Source organism: Hylobates moloch, unplaced genomic scaffold (assembly GCF_009828535.3).
Source record: "Hylobates moloch isolate HMO894 unplaced genomic scaffold, HMol_V3 SCAFFOLD_3, whole genome shotgun sequence".
Lineage (NCBI taxonomy): Eukaryota > Metazoa > Chordata > Mammalia > Primates > Hylobatidae > Hylobates > Hylobates moloch.
The window spans coordinates 47152101-47175409 of record NW_026652278.1 but is presented as its reverse complement, the minus strand read 5'-3'; the positions used below and the strand labels follow the sequence as shown (position 1 = coordinate 47175409).

General features: G+C 35.3%; 1 protein-coding gene across 2 annotated transcripts in view; it reads right to left on the bottom strand.

The window, feature by feature from the left end:
- Positions 1-23309, bottom strand: part of PRKG1 (protein kinase cGMP-dependent 1) — a 1338496-nt gene that overhangs the window by 1164840 nt on the left and 150347 nt on the right. For both annotated transcript variants that reach the window (XM_058436250.1, XM_032137641.2), the window contains exon 2: positions 6046-6212. In XM_058436250.1, the coding sequence (XP_058292233.1) occupies positions 6046-6212 (167 nt within the window). The remainder of the gene's footprint in view (positions 1-6045; positions 6213-23309) is intronic.

Below are 23309 nucleotides of genomic sequence, written 5' to 3'. Positions count from 1 at the left end.
TGTGAGAAAAACAAAAGCAATGCTATTGATTGTAGCTCGATAATAGGGCCTCCAAGGTACATGGTGGAGTTTAATTCTAAACATTAAGGACACAGAGGGGGACCAAGAATTAAGCCAAATCATAGTCATTCTTTCAATAAGAAAAAAGGAACTAATAAGAGAAGAGGAATGGATGCTAGATGATCTATAGAGAGGTCAGTAAGTAGTTCAATATTCAAAGGATGCAGAGAGAGGCCTAAGACGTACTTATAGGAAATATCTTGAATTTTTTCTTGTCAAACTATTGCTGTTCAAGTTTTATTATTTCTTGCAAATAGATAATTTTTAATCCCATGGTTTAAAGCTATGCATCTTTTATGGGCTCCCCAAGTTGGAATACACATAATAAACATGTAACAATGGTACTTCTAATCTGTACTTCAAAAGTTAGCACTGCACAGTCCTTAGGCATGGGGACTCCATGGCTAAGATGTGTATTTCAACATACTGATTGCATAGTCTCAGCCAAGTTATTAACTTCTCCAGGCATCAGTTTCCCATTTATTAACATGTAGATAACAGAATGCCTATCTCTTAATGTCATTATGAGAATTAAAAATTTAAGACCTAGAAAGTGGCTAAACACTACCTGGCATATAAGTAACTAACAGAAGTTATTATCATTAACAAACACCTCATGAAAAAAATTTGGTAAGTTCTAGTGTTCTATAGCACTGTAGGATGACTACAGATAATGATAATACATTATGTACTTCCAAGAGCTATAAGGAGGATATTGAATGTTCCCAACACAAAGAAAATGAAAAATGTTTGAGGTGATGGATTTGCTAATTACTCTGATCTGGTCACTATACATTCTATGTATCAAAACATCACCATGTTTGCATGACTATTTACAACTATTGTACATAAATTAAATGAATAAAACAAAACAAAACAAGTTAATTTAAGTTAAATTTGAAATGCAAAAAGAAAATTGATGATTTCATTGAAAAAGTTTAACTTAAAATAACCAATAGTCAAAGGACACTAAACAGACACTTGCCATTTTAAAAATTAAAATGTATCTGCTTCCACCATGAAACATCACAAAATATGAACAAAACCAATATCTCTAAGCAAATCAACCACTACAATAGGTATAAATTAGACATTTCCAATACTAGAATATTAGGTGAAATTCACCCCAAATAACACATCACCAATTATAAATCACTAAGTCAGAGTTTGTTTTATTTTGAATGAACGTAGACTGGAGTTTATAATAAAAAAGGAGAACAAGAATATAAGGGTATTAACACATGCTCTCTCATAATTAAGGCCAACGTCTATCTGTTTAAGAAAATAAACTGTATCCAAATATTCTGTAAGACTCACTAAAATATATTAACATAATTAAAACATAAAACGAGCTTTAAGCAATATAATCTACTTACACTACTTCCTTAAAAAGTTAATTCCAAAACAACGTTGATCAAAACTTGAAATCGAAACTTCTACTAGGTAGCACTTTTAAGTACCTGAAAGCAACACAACTCATTTTGCTTGAAAATACATGATAAAGTATGCATAGTACACTCAGATGACTTTTCCCCAGTCATCCTAATTAATGAAGTCTTATCATATGAGTATTCTCTTTGTTAAAACCATAAGAACCTCTGGCATTTAGGTATGCAATAACACTTGGAACACTGCCCGGGATGAAAACAAAAAAAAATATGTAAGGCACATGTTAAGCATTTTATGAAGACCACTTAATTTCACTAAAGAAAGACAGGAAGAATTGGACTGATTTTCCACATAAACTCCCTGGGTCTTTTGCTGAATATCTTGATAGTACGCAAGTTTGTGGAAGATCCTTTACAGCCTATTCATTCATTATTACCATGGTATACTCTTTATAAATATTAATGTTCACAGATAACAAAGAATCCATCTATAGCAAGAACATTGCTACCTAAATTTTGAGAAGATTGAACTAATTATACAATGAAACATTTCCTCAATTAAAACTTTTCTAAAATTTAAATGATTGTTTTTTAAATTTTAAATTATTTTGACATAAGGCTATTAGCACAAGATCTGCTAAAGTTACATTGAGCTGGCTAGAATTACCATTTAGGGAGAGATCAGCATCAGGTTATAAAATTGTAGTCATTTTATTGAGTTTAACTGAAGACAATCAACAACATTGCAAAAGCTGTGACTCTGAAGGCAATCAACATCATTGCAAAAGCTGTGACTCTGAATATTGATATATTATTTAGAACCCTGTTTTTAAAAGGATAATTAGGATAACGTGCTGTTTAGTCAATCTAGCAATAAAAGGAAGATAAAGAAAATTTATTAAAATTATCATGAAGCAGGCCGGGCGCGGTGGCTCACGCTTGTAATCCCAGCACTTTGGGAGGCCGAGGCGGGCGGATCACGAGGTCAGGAGATCGAGACCATCCTGGCTAACACGGTGAAACCCCGTCTCTACTAAAAATACAAAAAATTAGCCGGGTGTGGTGGCGGGCACCTGTAGTCCCAGCTACTCGGAGAGGCTGAGGCAGGAGAATGGCATGAACCCGGGAGACGGAGCTTGCAGTGAGCCAAGATTGCGCCACTGCACTCCAGCGTGGGCGACAGAGCGAGACTCCGTCTCAAAAAAAAAAAAAAAAAAAAAAAAAAATTATCATGAAGCAATGGGGAAAATATTAGTATATTTACCTGGGGAAGCAATATCGTCTATCATGAGTATTTCTTCTTTGTTACATTCACGTGTGTGTGTGTTTGTATCAAATATCTTCGTTTGCTTCCCTCTCTTACCTCCTTATCATTTAGCATAAGTTGTATTGACTTTATATCATAGTATTTAAGTATTGTTCAGTTCACATCATAGTATTTAAGCTATGGGATAGCAATGAGATGAGTAAACATCACCCAAGAACTTTGTGTCTCCTTTTGGGGAAAGGGTTAATAAATTTGCAGTTGTACACAGGGTTGTTCAGTCATGTTAGGTGGAAGTATGACCTTGTTCTTGTCTTTATTTGAAGATTAAATATGGTTTAAGGAGATACGTATGGGTGCCAAGTTGACAAGGAGTTGATTGATTCTGATGTTTAATTTTACATGTGAACTTGGATAGGTCACAATACCAGAAAGTTGCTCAAACATTATTCTACTGCGGACGTTTTGGTGAAGGTAATTTTTTTAGATGAGATAAACATTTAAATGAGTAGACATTGAGTAAAGCTGATTACCCTCCAATAATGTGGGCGGGTATCATCCAATCAGTTGAATAGAACAAAGTCCAACCTTTCCCCTAGGAAGAGGAAATTCTGCCAGCAGACGGCCTTCAGACTTAAATTGCAGCATCTCTGACTGATGGGCCATACCCTGTAGACTTTGGACTTGCCAGCCTCCACAATCACATAAACCAATTCCATAAAATAAATCACCTTCTCACTGTATATAGACACACACATCCTATTTGTCCTGCTTTTCTGGAGAGCCCTAATACATAGCCCCATAATTAACAGTTTGAGCTCTGAACACAAATAACCTGGGTATAAATCCTGACTCTACTATAAACTAGTTGGGAGACCTGGGCAAATCACTTAACCACATTGAGCCTCAGTCTCTTCATCTACAAAATGGAATAATAAATATTAGCCTTTACCTCACAGGATTGTTTGAGGTTTAAATAAACTTTATATGTAAAAATATTTAGAAAAATCATGTTCCATGTGTTGGGCATTTTCTAAACATTAACAAATATTAACTATCATTCCCAAGCTTCTTCCAATATAGCTAGAGACTTTCAGTTAGGCTTAGTAAGAAGGGACAACATGAATAAATTTTAGAAATAATGTCCATGTTTGTTTGCAAATCTATTTTTGTAAGAAATATTTAAGATGAAGGAACATTGAATCCACAAGTGTTCAAAATTGTGGTTTCTTGAATGAAACAGCAATAATTAGCATTTGAAAACAGATGAAGTAAAAGTATACTTTCCTTTATACAATAGCTGTTTTATTAAGAGGTCCTGACCAATATAATATCTGAAAAATAATATCATATGAAGCTATTCATATAATCTCAGAAGTTCTTTAAACGTGGTTTCTAATTGTTAGTAGTTCTTAAGATATTGCCTCTATCTTTATATTCTATACTTGACCTCTATATATTTTTGCCACTTTTCCATCCTTTCTGCTCACTATCCACATATAGCCTTGTCCTATAATTTCATTTCTTTTCTTTGCAATTCTCTGCCAAGTGAACAATATGTGTATTTTGTTTATTGTATTTTGTCACCAGAAGAAAGTCTAAATGAATATTTATATTTTTTGGCCTGGGAAGAATTTTATATTGTTGACATAGAAGGGGAAAACTATAAGGGAAAAAAATGATAGAAATTACTACTTAAAAACTGAATGCCTAACACATATCCAAAAAGATGACAAAGAATAAATAAATGAATGAAGAAAGAATATTTCTTACACACTGTCAACATTTTAATAGAATAATAATACTTATTATTATGTTGTGGTGTTCTATACTTTACAATAAACATTCATACAAATTATCTTATTTTATACCAATCCTGTAAAGAAGGCAGAATGCAGGATTTTTTAAATGTTGGCTCTAATGACATTTTTGGGCCAGATAAATCTTTGTTCTGGGCAACTACCCTTTTGAGCAGTATGCGTGGCCTTTACCCACTAGAAGTCAGCAGTCGCCCCTACATCACCCGCTTTGTGACAACCAAAAGTGTCTCCAGATATCACCAAATGTCCCCTGGGAGACAGAATCATCACCATTTGAAAATCATTGTAGAAAGAAAGAGTATCTTCTTTTTTAACAAATTGATTAGGTGAAAGAGAGAAATAAAGCGACTTGCCCAAATACACGCCTTCTCTGAACGACCTACAAGTTTGATAATTATAGGACACTATCACACAAATTTTTTGGTTAAAACATTAATCACCACCTAAGAAACTGATTTTCATGTGTCACCGTCTTACATTACAGGTATTTCTGAACTCACTTTCTTCCAAGCTGATTCAGTCATTATCTCAAGCTATTTTCTTCCCGCAAAAGAAAAACATGTCATTATAGATTTCAAGTCAGAAATAAGTATTATGAAAAATTAGCTAGGCATAAAACATAGTGCATGCCTCAGTTTTTTTCTTTTTTTCTTTTTTTTTTTCTTTTTTTGAGACGGAGTCTCGCTCTGTCGCCCACGCTGGAGTGCAGTGGCGCAATCTCGGCTCACTGCAAGCTCTGCCTCCCAGGTTCACGCCATTCTCCTGCCTCAGCCTCTCCGAGTAGCTGGGACTACAGGCGCCCGCCACCACGCCCGGCTAATTTTTTTTGTGTGTTTTTAGTAGAGACGGGGTTTCACCGTGGTCTCGATCTCCTGACCTCGTGATCCGCCCGCCTCGGCCTCCCAAAGTGCTGGGATTACAAGCGTGAGCCACCGCGCCCGGCCATGCCTCAGTTTTTTTCAAAACACTTTCTATATTAGTCTTTACAGGATGTGTGAAACAAGCTATCATTCCTATTAATTAGGCAGGTAATATGCCATCCAACCTTTATTATCTGCCTCTGTCATACACATGAAAAACATTTTCTTTTTACAGAAGCTTCATAGCAGGAAAACTAGTCGCATATTAAAAGTTAAGGGTAGAGTTCAAGACGCTTAAATTATCGGACCAAAAATACTTCCAGTGATCTTGAGCTTCTGCTGAAGCTTGGTATATTTGCTCAGTGACCTGACTGCATGCAGAATATTCAGTGTAATAAACTACATTCCTTTTTTCACATTTTTAACTTTTCCATGTCTGAAAAAATACTGGATTCTCATATTAATATTCTAAATACAAACACTTCACATAATTAACCACTTTATCTAAGTAGTGTTTCAACTCTTTTCAAACTAATTTCTCAATAAAAGAAGGAAAAATGGAATTTTCCATGTAATGCATTGCCATCTGTGTGCAGCTGATAAGATGAAAAGAGAATATTTGAATGTCAGAGGATTAGAGTTACAAACCGTACCTTCCATGACATACACCAGTGACCCCACATCTCCTTCTTTGATGATGCAACTGTCCTTGCCATACTCCACCGGGTACATACAATCCACAATCTCCTGGATCTGCGACATCTCCAAGTTCTTCATAAAGTCATTATCAAGGATAGCTTCCTTTATAAGATCCTTGGACCTATGGCAAGAGAGGGAAGTTTTACTGGCACATCTGACAAGCTCTTTCATAGTTTGTGAGGTTTAGCACAGTGCTCTGGCACATCACAAATTTATTTTCTTGTTAGGAATCCAATAATTTTCTGTAAGACTGGAGAACAAAGTAGTTCCATGGCAGCAAAAAAAAAAAAAGGCACTAAGAATTTTTTTAAGTACTCTATCATTTAATGAATAAGTGACCTACCAACCAACCAACAAACAAAATCATACAAGTTCATTTTGCTTTAGACTTTTTCTTAACCACAAAGATTGCCAGAAAACCAATGGATACATACTTTAAAGTTTGTAACTTAGTTTAAGAATAAATATGAACAACACTGTAACACTCCAGAACAAATACTATTACTACTGTTTATATTTGTAAAAGAACATCAGGGACTTATTGTACTATACACAATTAAAAAAAATGTTTACTTATTTTTTATGTGCCTCTTCCGCTAGACTTTATGCTCCACATAGGCAGGGATCATTTTAAATTTGTTCTTTACTGTATGCCCAGTGTCTACTAAGATGCCAGTCATCTACAAATAGTATTTAAAAAAATACCAACCTAACAGCTTTATGTGTGAAGACTGGTGAATATAATGTTACTTTCAGTAAATGGTGGGAGATAATACTGCTTAAGTAATATTTTGGATTAAAAAAGGTAAGAATTGGATTCCTACTTAGCTGTTTGAAACAACTGGTAGAAATGTAACAGTACTTTATACATGTCCCATGCTTTTTTTAGAATATTTCTTTATTCAAGCAGCTTAGACTGAGGTAACCGGGCAGATACAACTCTATTGAACAAGATGTTTGAAGTGCAACAGGTTTTAGGTATGGGATTCAATACAGGTAGTCAGTAGGAAACATATTCATAAATTTTGTAATTGGAATTCAGTGGTTAATGAGAAAGTTCTAGCAGAACTTAAAACATTGAGATGTTTATTTGCTGGAATAAGAAGTTCCAAATGACTTTCTAAGAATGAAAAATCAAAGTGGAAGAGACATTAAGAAATATTTTATCAGGAGGAGGACAATCAGAGCACTATCAGAGAAGTCAGAAGCTGGATAAGATGAAAGCAAAGACCGTAGCAATCCAGAGAGGAGACAGCACATTTGGAATGTCATATTAAAAGTCTTAATTTTTAAAAAATTAAACACAAGCTGACCTTTGTCCTCATTTGCTTAGCAAGTGGCTTCCAGGGAAATGACCTGCAGTAGTGAATACCGACTAAAGCATTAGTCTTCCCTTCCCATTTCTGGGAGACTTTTCATCTAGACCTCAGTCTAACCAGCCTAGCCCTCACCATTATGTTTTGTAATAATTCAGTTTTAAGTAGTGCAAAGATACACATAAAAATAAAAACAATCGAAATTTCATTACTATGAAGAATAATCCTAGAATGGAATGTTATGCTGCCATTAAAATTATGTTTATGAGGAGTGCTAATGGCATGGAGGAAATTCTTCTATTATTTTTAAGTGAAAATTCAGGATACAAAATTGATTTTAGAGTAAGAATGTATGTGCCTATTAAAATGTGAAAAAACAAAAACATAGGTTTTGAAGAGACATATATTTGGGTTTCAATCCTAGCCCTGACACCTCAAAAATTTTGAGTGGGTTGTCTTACTTTTCTGAATTTCCATGTTATCATCTACAAAATGATATTTTAAAAATACCAGCTTAATAGGTTTATATGTGAAGACCGAGGAATAAAATGTTACTTTCAGTAAATGGTAGGGGATAAAGGTTGTAGCATTATTAATTGCAGCATTATCTTCACCCCTCCTTATAATTACCTTCACCACTCCTGGTCTCAAGAATAGCAGTGGCAACTTCATATTGACTCTTGAGAGCTACTATTCTGGGATTAATTTTCCAAGAATCTAGGCTTATTTGGTATTCAGGAAATTAATCTTGGTCAAATTGTATTACATTTTCTCTTTCCTAAAAATGTCTTTCTTTTTTTTTTTTTTTTGTCAGAGAGTGAGGCCATTTGATGGGTTCATAGTTTCTTGCACAATAAAAACTAATCAAGAACCACAACTTGTTCAGCTACACACAGATGATACATTATCCTTTGGGAAGTATTAATAGTGCCCTATAAAGATTTAAGTCCTAGAAATGCAGCAAGATTAAAAATGAAGCCCTCTTCCAAGAACATAATTATATTGAAGTCGCTTTCTCCCCTCTGATAAATAGGATGTTAATCTGTTTGATGAAGATTTTACAAAAGATTAAACAATGAACCCTAACACAATTCCTTAGAATTATCCAAACTTTCGAACTGTTTATCACTGAATGTAGAGTGTGGGATGGGAAGGACGGGATTTCAGCATGTTTTTGTTTCTCAAATTTTATTTTGGATGGAGGACATTTAATTTCAGGTCTGTGAAGAAACAAACTGGAGGCTTCCATATAGGTTGTTGTGTCACTTCAAAAGAAACTAGTCAATATAGGACCACACCTTACTATTTATACCTTCATACACGTATTGCTAAATAGCATTATTTCTGAATTGTCACAAACAATTTGCCTCTGCTCTCACAGCAAGATAGATACCTTCTGCCTCTGTGTAGTACAACCCCAAGGATGTTCTTGTCAGAGAATAATACTCAAAGCCCTGCCTTTTCATGTAATTTTCCTTTAAGTCCTTTCCTACTGAGGACTGAAAACCTTGGGTCAACTCTCATTAGTCTTTACTTTCTCTGACATTATAGACTATAATTAATCAGGGCCCCCATCTAACTCTTCTTTGAATCCCTTTCTTTCCCCAAAGAAATGGTCTAAGACACTCACTGTAACTAAGATATAATGCATATAAAATCAGTGAGTTGAGCTGTGTTATTAGTATGGGAGTTGGGGAAAGCCTATATCACAAGTACCAGAAGGTAGCCATCTGCTCAACCCAGAGTATATATTTTAACAATATTTTGAAATAATTCAGCAGCCTGACTTGGGAGGTATAAGAAGTAACCACAAAGATCATGATTTTTTTTTTATTTTTACTATCTGCCTTTGTGTACAAATAATTTATTTTTAAAAATCTTTTTGTTTCATGCCCAAAACGTGTGACTTTTTAAATCTAAACACCCATAAATGTGACTTGACTAATTTGAGCTATCCCTATTCCTTTGTCATCATTGACTTGTCAGCCTCTGAAATATTAGCTATATATAATGATATGCTGGTATTCTGGCTGTCTGTCTTGGGTGGAGAAAAGCGGAGGAAGCCATGGTACGTAGCATTTGCCAATTTCCATGGTGTAAATACTCCCACCATGGCCAATTTCAAGCTTTCATGCAAAATCAACCTGTTTGCAAAGTTCCTGGAAATTAACAAGCAGATCTTACATGAGCCAGTGCAAGTTGGCTCCAGCACAATACTGGATATAGAGTATTTTTCTAACACCCTAAGAATGTAGTGTAACTTAATTTATAAATTCTGAAACCAACATGATAATCCTTTCTTTCCTTAAAAATTTCATGAGGTGGTATAATATCCCCAGATAATTTAATGCCAGGATTAGCAATAGTTCTTCCAAACGTTCAATTTTAGAAAAATAAATTGGAAAATCTATTTCCCCATTTACTTATTACAGAGAAAATTTCTGAATATAAAGAAAAAATACTTGATAGAAATTATCTTTCTACACAATCTTAGGTAAAAATGGGCAATTTTAGAGTATAGGAAAACATATACCTACTTCTCAAATAAGGGAGCCAGCACTATTCACTGTTAATATAACAGGCCCCCACTAGTTTTTCTTAAGCTAATAAAAGGATATTCTACATTATGGTAACCATACGGTAGGCTAGCAATATGTAAGTAACAGTAGCGTTATTTCAAGGAGTAGGGAAGGCCAGTTCAGATTAAGTGGTCAGGAAGCCCTCTCTGAAATAAAGATTACATGACAATGATATCCAACTATTGTCTTCTCTATTGCAGTGAGGATGAGGAAAAGCATTCTAAGTCGAAGTAAAAACAAGGACAAATGTGTAGAGTTTGGAATGACCTTGATATATTCAAGGATCAGAAAGGAGACCTGTATGGTTGAAGCATACAGTGAGAAAGAAGGAATGGGATAGGAGAATAAGATCACTGAGGTAGGCAGGGGATGGGTTTCATATGACCTTGAAGACTACAATAAAGAGTTTTATTTTATTCCAAACACCAGTGAAGGACTATAAAAAGGGGTATGATTTATAGACAATATAACAGACATAAAGAATAAATGATATCAATTTACTTTAAAATGTTACTAAATTTGTGGACGTTTTCTGTTGTGGATTTCATCAATTAATGAATACTAAAAGCAAAATTGATTCTCATGTTAATAAGGGAGTTTTATAATTGAAACTCTTGGGAACCACTGTCTTATAAAGCTTACATTTATTTGGACTTTAAATCACTTACTCTCAGACAACTCTTACATATTAGGAGAGAATTAGGTCTCATCTCAATTTCAAGAACTATCTCCAGAGGCCTGAAGTGTGCCCACTCTCTACTTTCACTCATGTTTTAGATCAGTTTCCCCCTCAGTCAGGTCACAGGCAATAGTAAACATGCCAAGAACAGCCTTGCCCAGAAATGTGAGCATTAACATCTGATCTCTTTGATTAAAAAAGACTTCCAGGCACTTTAAAAGACATAGTCAAAGCTATTAAGTTATTGCTAAGAATGGAGATCAGCTAAAGCAATCTGAAAATGAAGCACAAATCTTCTATAATAAAAAATTTTTAACCAAAAACATCAGTCACTAAATTTTCTTTGCACTGAATGGTCAACTTTGGGATCAAATGTCAGGGGAAGCAATAAATGATTTTCATGGTCACCTTGGCCTACAGTATTGTCTATCCATTTGGGAACTCAGACATCCAAGTCTTCATTGAGGACATGACAGTCCATAGCTCTTTCACACAGACATACTCCTTGCAGAGCCTCTTAAAAGTTTCTAATTCCTGTTGGTGGGACTGTAAACTAGTTCAACCATGGTGGAAGTCAGTGTGGCGATTCCTCAGGGATCTAGAACTAGAAATACCATTTGACCCAGCCATCCCATTACTGGGTATATACCCAAAGGACTATAAATCATGCTGCTATAAAGACACATGCACACGTATGTTTATTGCGGCACTATTCACAATAGCAAAGAGTTGGAACCAACCCAAATGTCCGACAACAATAGACTGGATTAAGAAAATGTGGCACATATACACCATGGAATACTATGCAGCCATAAAAAATGATGAGTTCATGTCCTTTGTAGGGACATGGATGAAACTGGAAAACATCATTCTCAGTAAACTATCGCAAGGACAAAAAACCAAACACCGCATGTTCTCACTCATAGATGGGAATTGAACAATGAGAACTCATGGACACAGGAAGGGGAACACCACACTCCGGGGACTGTTGTGGGGTGGGGGGAGGGGGGACGGACAGCATTAGGAGATATACCTAATGCTAAATGATGAGTTAATGGGTGCAGCAAAACAACATGGCACATGGATACATATGTAATAAACCTGCACATTATGCACATGTACCCTAAAACCTAAAGTATAATAATAAAAAAAAAGTTTCTAATTCCAAGTTATTGCAAAAGGACAACTCCATCTATTGTGAAATATTTGATTAATACCTATAAGCAATAAAAATGATAGTCCTGTTGCTGCCACAGTTGTTAAGATTCTGTCCAAACCATGGATCCTATTTCTTGCCTAACAGCTTTTCTGAATGAACTCCATAGATATAAGCTGGCTAAGAGCTAAGAACTACCAACCAGCCCACATAAAGATAAAATTTAATCCTGCAAAGTTATTGGCCAATTTAGATATTCCCTCAAAACTACAAACCAGTTTTCAACAAGGTTCAGACCGTATTTTCATATCAACCAACTCTGCTATAGCTATCCCAATCTTATGACAAAAATAGTCATGAGGAAATTAAAACTGTTTGCCGAATTCAGACCTATAATTAGCATTTGATACAAAACAAAGGAATCACTGGGCCAAAATTAATGTTAGCAACATAGTTATTTGGTGAACAATAATGTTTATCTTTTATTACATACAGTGTAATATTTACCAATTGTCAATTGCCTTCTAACTTTTTTCCTGTAGTTCTAAAATAGATTATTTAGTTCCTTTGAATTAAATCATGGAATCATGAGGAAAAGATAATAGTCTAAAAACGATGATTGTGGAAAGGGACGATAGCCCATAAAATATTTATTTGCCCAAATGTCATTCAGATGATAACTTAATTTTCCTTCTTTTTTTTTTTTACTTTTACTTTTAGTTGACATGTAGTAACTGTACATATTTATGGGATACAGAGTGATATTTTCATACATGTACATAATGTGTAATGATTAAGTCAGGGTAATTATCATATCCATCACATTAAACATTTGTTATTTCTTTGTGTTGGGAATATTTAAAATTCTTTTAGCTTTTTGAAAATATACCATAAATTATTGTTAACTATATTCATCCTGCAGTGCTATAGAACACTAGAACTTATTCCTCCTATGTAGCTATAATTTTTTATCCATTAACCAACCCCTCAGTATCTTTCCCTCATCCCTACTCTTTGCAGCCTCTAAAAACTATAATCCTGCTCTTTACTTTTATGCATTCAATTTACATATTAGTGAGAACATGCAGTATTTATATGTCTGTGACTGACCGATTTCACTTAACACAATGTCCTCCAGGTTCATCTATGTTGCTACAAATAACAGGATTTCATTCTTTTTATGGCTAAATAGTATTCTGTTGGGTATATGTACCACATTTCCTTATCTGTTCATCTGTTGATGGACATTTAGATTTATTCCATATCTTGGCTATTGTGACTAGTGCTGCAATAAATATGGGAGTACAGATATCTCTTTGATATACAGATTTTCTTTCCTTTGAATAAATACCCAGCAGGATTTCTAGAAACTAGATCTCTAGCTCTTACCATATACAAAACATCAACTCAAAATGGATTAAAGACCTAAATGTAAGACCCCAAACTATAAAACTACTAGAAGAAGAAGCAGGGGAATTGCTTCAGGACATTGAGTCTAGGCAAAGGTTTTAAGAATAAGACCTCAAAAGCATAGACAACAAAAACAAAAATACACAAATGGGACTATGTCAAAAAATAAATAAAAAGCTTCTTTATAGCAAAGGAAATGATCAGCAGAGTGAAGAAGCGACCTGAAGAATGGGAGTAAATATTTGCAAGCTTCAGGTGAAGGACTAATATTCAGAAAATACAAGGAACTTAAAATAAATAATAATAATTTGATTAAAACATGGGCACGTGATCTGAATAGACATATCTCAAAAGAAGACATACAAATGGCCAAGTATATGAAAAAATGCTCAACATCATTAATCATTAGGGAAATGCAAATCAAAACTATAATGAGCCATCATCTTAAACCAGTTAGAATGGCTATTATCAAAAAGACAAAAAATAACACAGTGCTAGAGAGGATGCAGAGAAAAGAGACTACATGATCTTCATGCAAGCCCTCTGCTTTATGCCTTCTCCTGCCTCAGCCTCCAAGGTTGTGGGGTACAGGACCTGCCACCATGCCTTTTTTTTTTTTTAGTAGAAACGGGGTTTCACCATGTTAGCCAGGATGGTCTCAATCTCCTGACCTTGTGATCCGCCCGCCTCGGCCTCCCAAAGTTTACACTGTAGGTGAGAATGTAAATTAATACAGCCAGGGAAAACAGTATGGAGTTTTCTCTAAAACTAAAAATACAGATAATACTCTAATACTAATACTCTCACCTAATACTAATACTCTCACCTCATTGTCATTGACTAGGAGCAATGCTAAGTAGCTCTTGAAATCACTAGTTAAATGTTAATAGATGGGGCAGGCTTACATTAACTAAAGAAAAAGAAAATTGTTGTTCTTTTAGGTGTTCATCCACTTCCAAAACGTCAATATTAAAAGTCTCTCATTCAACTATTCAAGTCATTCAGCTCTCTAGAGATGCATTTTATGAGTGAGCCTAACTAAAAATAGAGCAGTTTCCAAAAGAATCCAGATCAAGCTCTTCTCCTATAAACTTCCTCTCTCATATCATGGAATTAAAACTGTGAAGTTTCACAGAAGTAACGTAAAGTGCCTTGCCTGAGAATAAATAAGACCGTACACATTTCATTACAGAATTTAAGAACTATGTGGCCTGATCTATTAAGAACTAATTCTATTTCTGAAGTTTAGATACCCAAACAGCAAAACAGGGTAATAATTGAGAAAAAAAAATGTCCGATATTTATATGTCTAATTGCAATTCAGTGTTGTAAAGTATTTTTTTCTTACCTTTCAAGGCACTAAATAACTGAAATTTCTCAGAACTCATTTGTTTCCAACAAGGTGAGCATAAATACACTATGAACAAGTTCTTCACCACCCTGGGCAACCCTATCATCAGGGCATACATTGAGTGCCATGATGTTACTGTTAGTCCTTTGAAACCCAGCAACTCACACTACCACTATGTGTTACATGTTGTAATTTCAGTTACTGCAGTGACTTGATTTTCAAATTGATCATTAAAGAAATCATTTTAGAATAATTCTGTTGTTAAGATGCTTCTTGACTTAATCTCTGAGACAGATTACCTTGTATTTTAAATTTTAAGCTAAAAATACAGCTAGTAAAAATACAGTTTGTATTCAATGGCAGAAATACAGCATGATTCTCTACCACCCCCTTATCCCAAAGTGTATACTTTCTCTTGACTGAAAATGGTGACTTGGTTACTTTATTCGATTCACTTAATTCCAGAAAATTGGAGCCAAATTTCGATTCATTACAATGTCCTACATGTCTCACAAGGCAGATTTTCTACTCTGACATACTCAGTTCAGTTTTACCTGCAAACATTATTTTGCATAAGGCTTTAATACATTAGACATTTAGAGTCTGCCTTAAGTGAGATGGTGTTTATATTGAGTAATTTTGAAAATAACTAAAAATTTAAAACAAATAATCATGCTCCTAGTCATAAAAGCTCTGTGGTTACCAAGCTGCTTAACCAAAGTGAAAAATTAATCCAATACTGACAATAACATTAGTCATTATTATAGTAGTAGTATTACTACTATTAATATTTATTATTACCACTATTCATAATTATTAAGTAGTTATTCTGTGTTCCACAATGTACAAAGAGCCTTCCCTCATTTAAGATTCATTTTTGACTCTCTAAGTTTGCCATAGTAGAACTCAAAGAGAATTACATAAATTGTCCAATGTTGCACAATAGTAAATGACAGGTAGAGTCAGGATTTAAAGATAAATCTGTTTGACTTCTAAGCCCACAATATTTAATTTCACTGACAATTTGAATAAATTATTCCACTTATAAAAATCCAAAAGCAAATGTTCCACTCATTTATCTCTAATATTTCAAAGGTAGGAATGTTATACTTTTGCAAAAGAACGAAATTAGACCCTTATCTCTCATCATAAACAAAAATCAACTCAAAATGGATTAAAGACTTAAATGCAAGACCAAAAACTATGAAGCTACTAGAGGAAAACATAGGGGAAATACTTTATGACACTGATCCAGGCAAAGATTTTTTGGATAAAACCTCAAAATCACAGGCAGCAAAAACAAAAATAGATAAATATGATTACATCAAAAAAAGCCTCTTTACAGTTAAGGAAACAATCAAAAGAATGAAGACACAACCTACAGAATGGAAGAAATATTTGCCTCCTATACATATGACCAGGCTTTAATACCCAAAATAAATAACAAACTCAAATAACTTAGTAGCAAAAAAACCCAAATAACCCAATTTAAAAATGGGCAAAAGAACTTAGTAAACACTTCTCAACAAAATAAAATAAACACGGCCAATGAGTACATGAAAAAATGCTCAGTGTCACTAATCTTCAGGAAAATGCAAATCAAAACCATGAGATCTAACCTTACACTTGTTAGAATGGCTACTATCAAAAAGACGAAAGATAACAAGTGTTGGGGATGGTATGGAGAAAAGGGAATCCTTACACAGTGTTGGTGAGAATATAAATTACTATAGCCATTATGGAAAATAGTATGAAGATTCCTCAAAAGATCAAAAATAGAACTACCATGTTATCCCACTACTGGGTATATATCCAAAGTAAACTAAATTAGTATTTTGAAAACATATCTGCACCTCATGTTTATTGCAGCACTATTTGCAATAGCCAAGCTATGGGATCAACCTAAGTGTCCATCAATGCATGAATGAATAAAGAAAATGTGTTATACAGACACAATGTAATATTACTCAACCATCAAAATAATTAATTTCTGTCATTTGCAACAACATGGTTGAACCTAGAGGATATCATGTTAAGTGAAACAAGCCAGGCACAAAAAGATGAATACCACACGATCTCACTCATATGTGGAATCTTAAAAAGTTAATCTCATAGAACTAGGGAGGAAGGGGGTTGTTACCAAAGGCTGGGGTAGTTAGGGGGGAAAAGGTGTTAGGAGATGTTGGTCACAGTTTACATAATTACAGTTTAATAGGGAGAATAAATTTCAAGAGATGTACTGTACAGCAAGGCAACTGTAGTTAATGTTATATTGTATTCCTGAAACATGTAAGGAGAATGGATGTTGTATTCTCACCATAAAAATGACAACTATGTAAAGTAATACACTTGTTAATTAGGTAGATTTAACAGTTGTAAATGCATATATATTTCAAAACATCATATTGTACACAATAAAAGCATATGATGTTATCTGTCAATTAAAAAAATTTTAGAAGAATGTTATGCTTGGATAATATGACTTTTATCTAGAGAGCATTTCATGCTTTCAAAACATTTCCATATCTAATGTTTCATTGTATTATTGCCACAGACCTGTGCAGTAGGTAGAACCTTATTTGTCCTTATTTGACAGGTAAGGAAACAAAGGTATAAAGAGGTTAGATGCGTGCCAAGTTCATGTGAGAGATTAAAGTAGGACTCAGGTCCACTGACTATTAGTCTGCAATAAAACACTTTTTAAACCTTCTTTTATTTGACACACATTCATATTCATTCATTCATAATCTCTGTCTCTCTCTCTCTATGTCTGTGTCTCTCTCTCTGGATATTTTTATCTCTCTTTTTTCTCTCTCTGTTTCTTCTCTTTTTCTGTCTTTTTCTCATACCTTTGGCCATTTTAACGTTTAAACTCACCTGAATAAACAGTCAACAAATCCACTGCAATAGTTATCAGCAGGTAATTGCTGCCATTTCGCAATAATTCTGTAGTTTGAAAATTCTGTCATAGTTCATTCAGAGATTCCCTTTCTGATCTAGTTCATTCTCTACATTACAGAAGTTTGAGCATGCTTTATGGCTTTTACAGAAGGATAATCTCTAATACAGAAACACTTCTTGAATTCAGCAATGGATTCAACTTATTTTGATTCCAGTGTTTTCACATTTGTTTTCTCTTCTCTGACTTGAGCACACATCTTTCTTTCTCCTTTTCTCTCCTTTTATTCCTACATACCTTGCCTCAGATATTTCAATATATAAGTATGGAGGAGAAATGAAGTACACAAAATTTGTTATCAATTTGGATGGAGATCTGTATTTGAATTTCAAATAAAAAGGAAGCTCCCATTATAAGATAAAATATAAAATTCCAAAAAACTGCAAAATGGCAGATTGTGTAATTAATGTAACTAATGACCTATAATATTTCAGAGAAATTATAATATTTCAGAGAAGTCTGAATATAAGATACCAAACATTAATGCTTTCCATATAAGTACTTTACAGTAGAAATGTAATATGTACAATTTGTAACCTTAAAGCATGTTAGTGTAAGGGTTCAAACACTATAATCTGAGTTAGCTACCTTAAGATTTTCATGGCATAAGACAGAGGGGGTAGGAAGAAAGGAAGGTTGAGAAAAAAGAAGATAAATAAATGTGATTTTATAACTTGAATCTACTATTTATCATGTACCATATGTCCTTTAAAAGTTTGTCCCTTTCAGTAGTAAATAGTTAATATTTATTATATTTCCAGCACAACAATTCTAGCTTCAAAATCAGCCACTGCAGGTAAATACAGGCAATAGTGATTGATGGTTTTAAAACACAACTATAATTATCCACAAAGTGATTTAAAGAGTGACCTAGAGTTGCCACTGACATAAGTACAGTATTTATGGAAGTAAGTGTTATTCACAATCTGGAAAAACACTCCTAAAAATGTATCCTTTGTGAAAATAAGGTCACAACAATCACTGACAGAAGGACAAAAAGAAACAGAGAGGCAATAAAGAAGTTTAGGCAGGCCGTGAAGCCAAGGAGGTTGAATATAAAAAGTAAATGCAAAAGACATGGGGTTCAGAGCACAATGTATGCTTGAACTGCAGATAACTAGGCAGGCACATGATGTAACCCTGTGTGAAAGCCTCCAGCTAGTTAAAGGAGGATGCTGAGGTCTTTTTCGGGCTGAGATTCCAGAAATCAGGGGCAGGGTATAGAGGGATGAGTGTTGGTCCCTGAGGTTGTGGGACACTGAGCAAAACTGTGGTCTACAGAGAAACCGTTTAAAGAATTAATCCAAAGGGAGCTCAAGCATACAAATGAAAACTAAGCCCAAGATACAGGCTCTTCAACCTGAGGCAGCTGGATGGAACAAAAGAATTCAGAGGGCAGACAGAAGCCAGTAATTCCAGAATGTTTCTGGGGCAGCAGTTCTCAGGACTTCAGGGGACTCTTTCATGCAGTGGTTGGGTTATGACCTACCCACAGGTAGGAATATGCTATTAGAGGTGCAAGAATTGCTGGACACACACTCTGCACACAGCCCTGCCACAGTCTCTAGGGTTCTTGGTCATTTCCCAGAATAAACAAAGGGAATAGAGAGAGGGATATGAAAAGGGGAGGTAGTCTATGAGGAAAGTCTCACTTTTCTTCGCCACACAGTCTAGTACAAGGAGGAGAGCTACACAGAAGACAGCCTTTTGAGTATACGATATTTTTATTTTAGGCATTTTTGCACATGTTATCTCACCTAATCCTCCCAATGGAAACAGAAACAAATCAGTCATGTTAGTTAAAATAATGGTTATGCAACATTTAACTTCCACCCCAGACCCCCTCTTAACAACCACGCTGCTCCGGGTGTGTCAGTTTGCCTTTACACAGGAGTCTGCTCAGCCTGATCCTTACACTGTTGATTCATTTATTCGTTCAACAAGCATTTTTTGAGTACCTCATATATGACATTGTGCTAAGGATTAGGGGTAAGGGGGTAAGTGAAATAAACAGAGTATCTGTGTTCTCAGAGCTAAAATTTTAGTAGTACCTCTTGTTAATACAGAGGTAAACAAACAAATATATCGTTAAGACAGAGAAAGTGTTTTAAAGGTCACAGAAAGGGTGCTGAATACAGAATAAAGGGGAAGATCTATTTAGCATGTAAAATGAAGACCTGTTTGACAATGTAGCATTTAGGCTGAGATTGAAGGATCAGTGAGCCACCCCATAGGAAATCTAAGGGAAAGGGGCTCAAAGCAGAAGGAACAGAATATTTTCTGGCTCTAGTTTGGAGAAGGAAGCTGGTGAGCCAGATCCTTTAGCTCAAGAGAAAGAATAGCTACAGGTCAATTTGGAGACATAAGCAGAGTCTGTTTTAGACATGGTCTTGCAGATGGTGAGAAAGAATTGAATTCTTAGTGAAATGGAAAGCTATTAAAGGGGTAAAGCAAAGATAATGAGTGACATGATAAAATCTATATTGTAAAAAACATCTCTAGAATTTCAGTGAATAAACTGGAGCAATTCCAGGTAGAAGGAGAGGGGAAGGAAAACTCAGAAAGGATGCTATTGCACTATTTTCAAGTAAGACATAAGGATGGCCTAGATTAGGATGGTGACAGCAGAGAGGAATAGAAGTGAGACTAACTTGAAAGTATATTTTGCAAGTGGGCACTATAGGACTTACTGGTAGAATGAATGTAAGGATGGAGAAAAGGGGACAACCCTAGGTTTCCAGCTTGAGCAACTGAATAGACATTGGTTGTTTAGACTTAGACAAGTAACTGGTTCTTAAAGGCTAAATAAACCTAGAGATGGGGTCAAGAGAGAGGTCCCACAAAGGAGACTGAGAAATAGCAGAGACACAAAAAGACAACCAGGGCAGTGGACATCAGGGAGGTCGTGGGAGGGAAGCATTTCAAGGAGAAGGAATGGCTCATCCTTTGGATTCCTGCCAGAGCCATATTTTCAAGTATGATTACTTTTAAATCATTGGCCATTCTATCTGTGAGGTCATCCAATGATTCATTAGAAATGAATATTGTGCTTTAGTCTAGCAATAATAAACACTGCTCTCCACTGTGCTAATTTTAAAAAATCATTTAAAAATGCATTTATCATGGTCTTATTTCTCAGATTACTTTAAGCATAAGGGTATCGCAGCAACTGAAACTTGCTTGAAAACAGACTTACCCAGAAAGAAAGCTAGTAAGACTTACTGCTATGCTCTACATTTAAAAAACTGTACACAAACACACACATACCATACTAAGTAGATAAACACTAAAGTCTACAAAGCTTACTGTGGTAAGTTTACAGAAAGAGTAGGTCACATCACCTGTTCAAAAAATGTGGCCGGGCGCAGTGGCTTATGCCTGTAATCCCAGGACTTTGGAGGCCGAGGAGCACTGATCACGGGGTCAGGAGATCGAGACCATCCTGGCCAACATGGTGAAACCCCATCTCTACTAAAACACAAAAAATTAGCCGGGCATGGTGGTGCCTGCCTGTAGTCCCAGCTACTTGGGAGGCTGAGGCACAGGAATCATTTGAACCTGGGAGGCAGAGGTTGCAGTGAGCAGAGATCATGCCACTGTACTCCAGCCTGGCGATGGAGTAAGACTCTGTCTAGAAAAAAAAAAAAAAAAAAAAAAACTCAACGTCCCAAAAGACTGGATTCCTCCTCATTTATCAGAGCAAAATAGCAATCAACCTGAACTAAATCAAAATTAGACTGCCATATTTGTAGTAAGAAGAATTCATTAATATTGAGGAAATATACTTGTTAGCAACCTAACAGGATATTCCCTATAAGAAATTTATTGAATAGATTTGATTCTCATACCAAGTTAGTGCAGATAAAAAACCACTTTGCAGAAAGGCAGGCAATAGTGAACATGAAAGAGACTCAATATTAATCATATGTTGACTCATTCGACATCATATAAGCCTCATTACCCTCCCCTCCATTTATTTCCTAAGTTTAGAATTGCATTATAAATGACACCATTCAGAAAAATGACTGCACCATGAGGATCATTAAGGTTTCTGTGCTGAATACAGTGTTTTGAAATTCTAAATACCGGTAAAGCAAAGCTCCTGTTTATAGTTAATAAAATGACTACCTCATTTCACTTTTGACTCAGTTACCCTCATGTTTATTATTTATTCCTTATGTTCATAGATAATTTTAACCACTAAAAATGACCTTCTTAGATACCTTACATTCTTTTGAAAACATAATGATGAGCAAATCTACAAGTAGAAAGTAAATACTTTTAATTAATAAGCTACTTTTGGAACCACCAATACATAACCTCCCCTCCTAGTGAAAGTCCCCAAAGTAACTTTCAGCTTATTATTATCCCCAGTCACATGTCTAGCAAAATTCACATGTGTTTCTTCCCACAACATTTAATCATCAACCTTCTCTTGCATCATTCCTTTAACCAAAGCTTTATTTCAGCCTTCAGTTATCACTTATTCAAACTGGTGTGACCTTTTCTCTCCATCTAATATGAAAAAATTCTGAGACATTTCAGCTTTTCATTCTGAACTTGTCACTCAGCTCGTCATAGCATAAATCTACCATAAATCAACCCCCTGCCTCATTCACTCCAACTTTCAATACGATTTGTGATGATGACTTCCAAATTCAGTAGGTCAACTCAAAATTTCTTGTTCTTTATTCCTTTTTTTCTTTTTTTTTATTATACTTTAGGTTTTAGGGTACATGTGCACAATGTGCAGGTTTGTTACATAAGCATCCATGTGCCATGTTGATTTCCTGCACCCATTAACTCGTCAGTTAGCATTAGGTATATCTCCTAATGCTATCCCTCCCCCCTCCCCCAACCCCACAACAGTCCCCGGAGTGTGATGTTTCCCTTCCTGTGTCCATGAGTTCTCATTGTTCAATTCCCACCTATGAGTGAGAACATGCGGTGTTTGGTTTTTTGTCCTTGCGATAGTTTACTGAGAATGATGTTTTCCAATTTCATCCATGTCCCTACAAAGGACAAGAACTCATCATTTTTTATGGCTGCATAGTATTCCATGGTGTATATGTGCCACATTTTCTTAATCCAGTCTATCGTTGTTGGACATTTGGGTTGGTTCCAACTCTTTGCTATTGTGAATAGTGCCGCAATAAACATACGTGTGCATGTGTCTTTATAGCAGCACGATTTATAGTCCTTTGGGTATATACCCAGTATTGGGATGGCTGGGTCAAATGGTATTTCTAGTTCTAAATCCCTGAGGAATCACCACACTGACTTCCACAATGGTTAAACTAGTTTACAGTCCCACCAACAGTGTAAAAGTGTTCCTATTTCTCCACATCCTCTCCAGCACCTGTTGTTTCCTGATTTTTTTAATGATGGCCATTCTAACTGGTGTCAGATGGTATCTCACTGTGGTTTTGATTTGCATTTCTCTGATGGCCAGTGATGATGCGCATTTCTTCATATGTTTTCTGGCTGCATAAATGTCGTCTTTTGAGAAGTGTCTGTTCATGTCCTTTCTCTCAGCAGAAACTCTACAAGCCAGAAGAGAGTGGGGGCTGATATTTAACATTCTTAAAGAAAAGAATTTTCAACCAAGAATTTCATATCCGGCCAAACTAAGCTTCATAAGTGAAGGAGAAATCAAATACTTTACAGACAAGCAAATGCTGAGTGATTTTGTCACCACCAGGCCTGCCCTAAAAGAGCTCCTGAAGGAAGCACTAAACATGGAAAGGAACAACCGGTACCAGCCACTG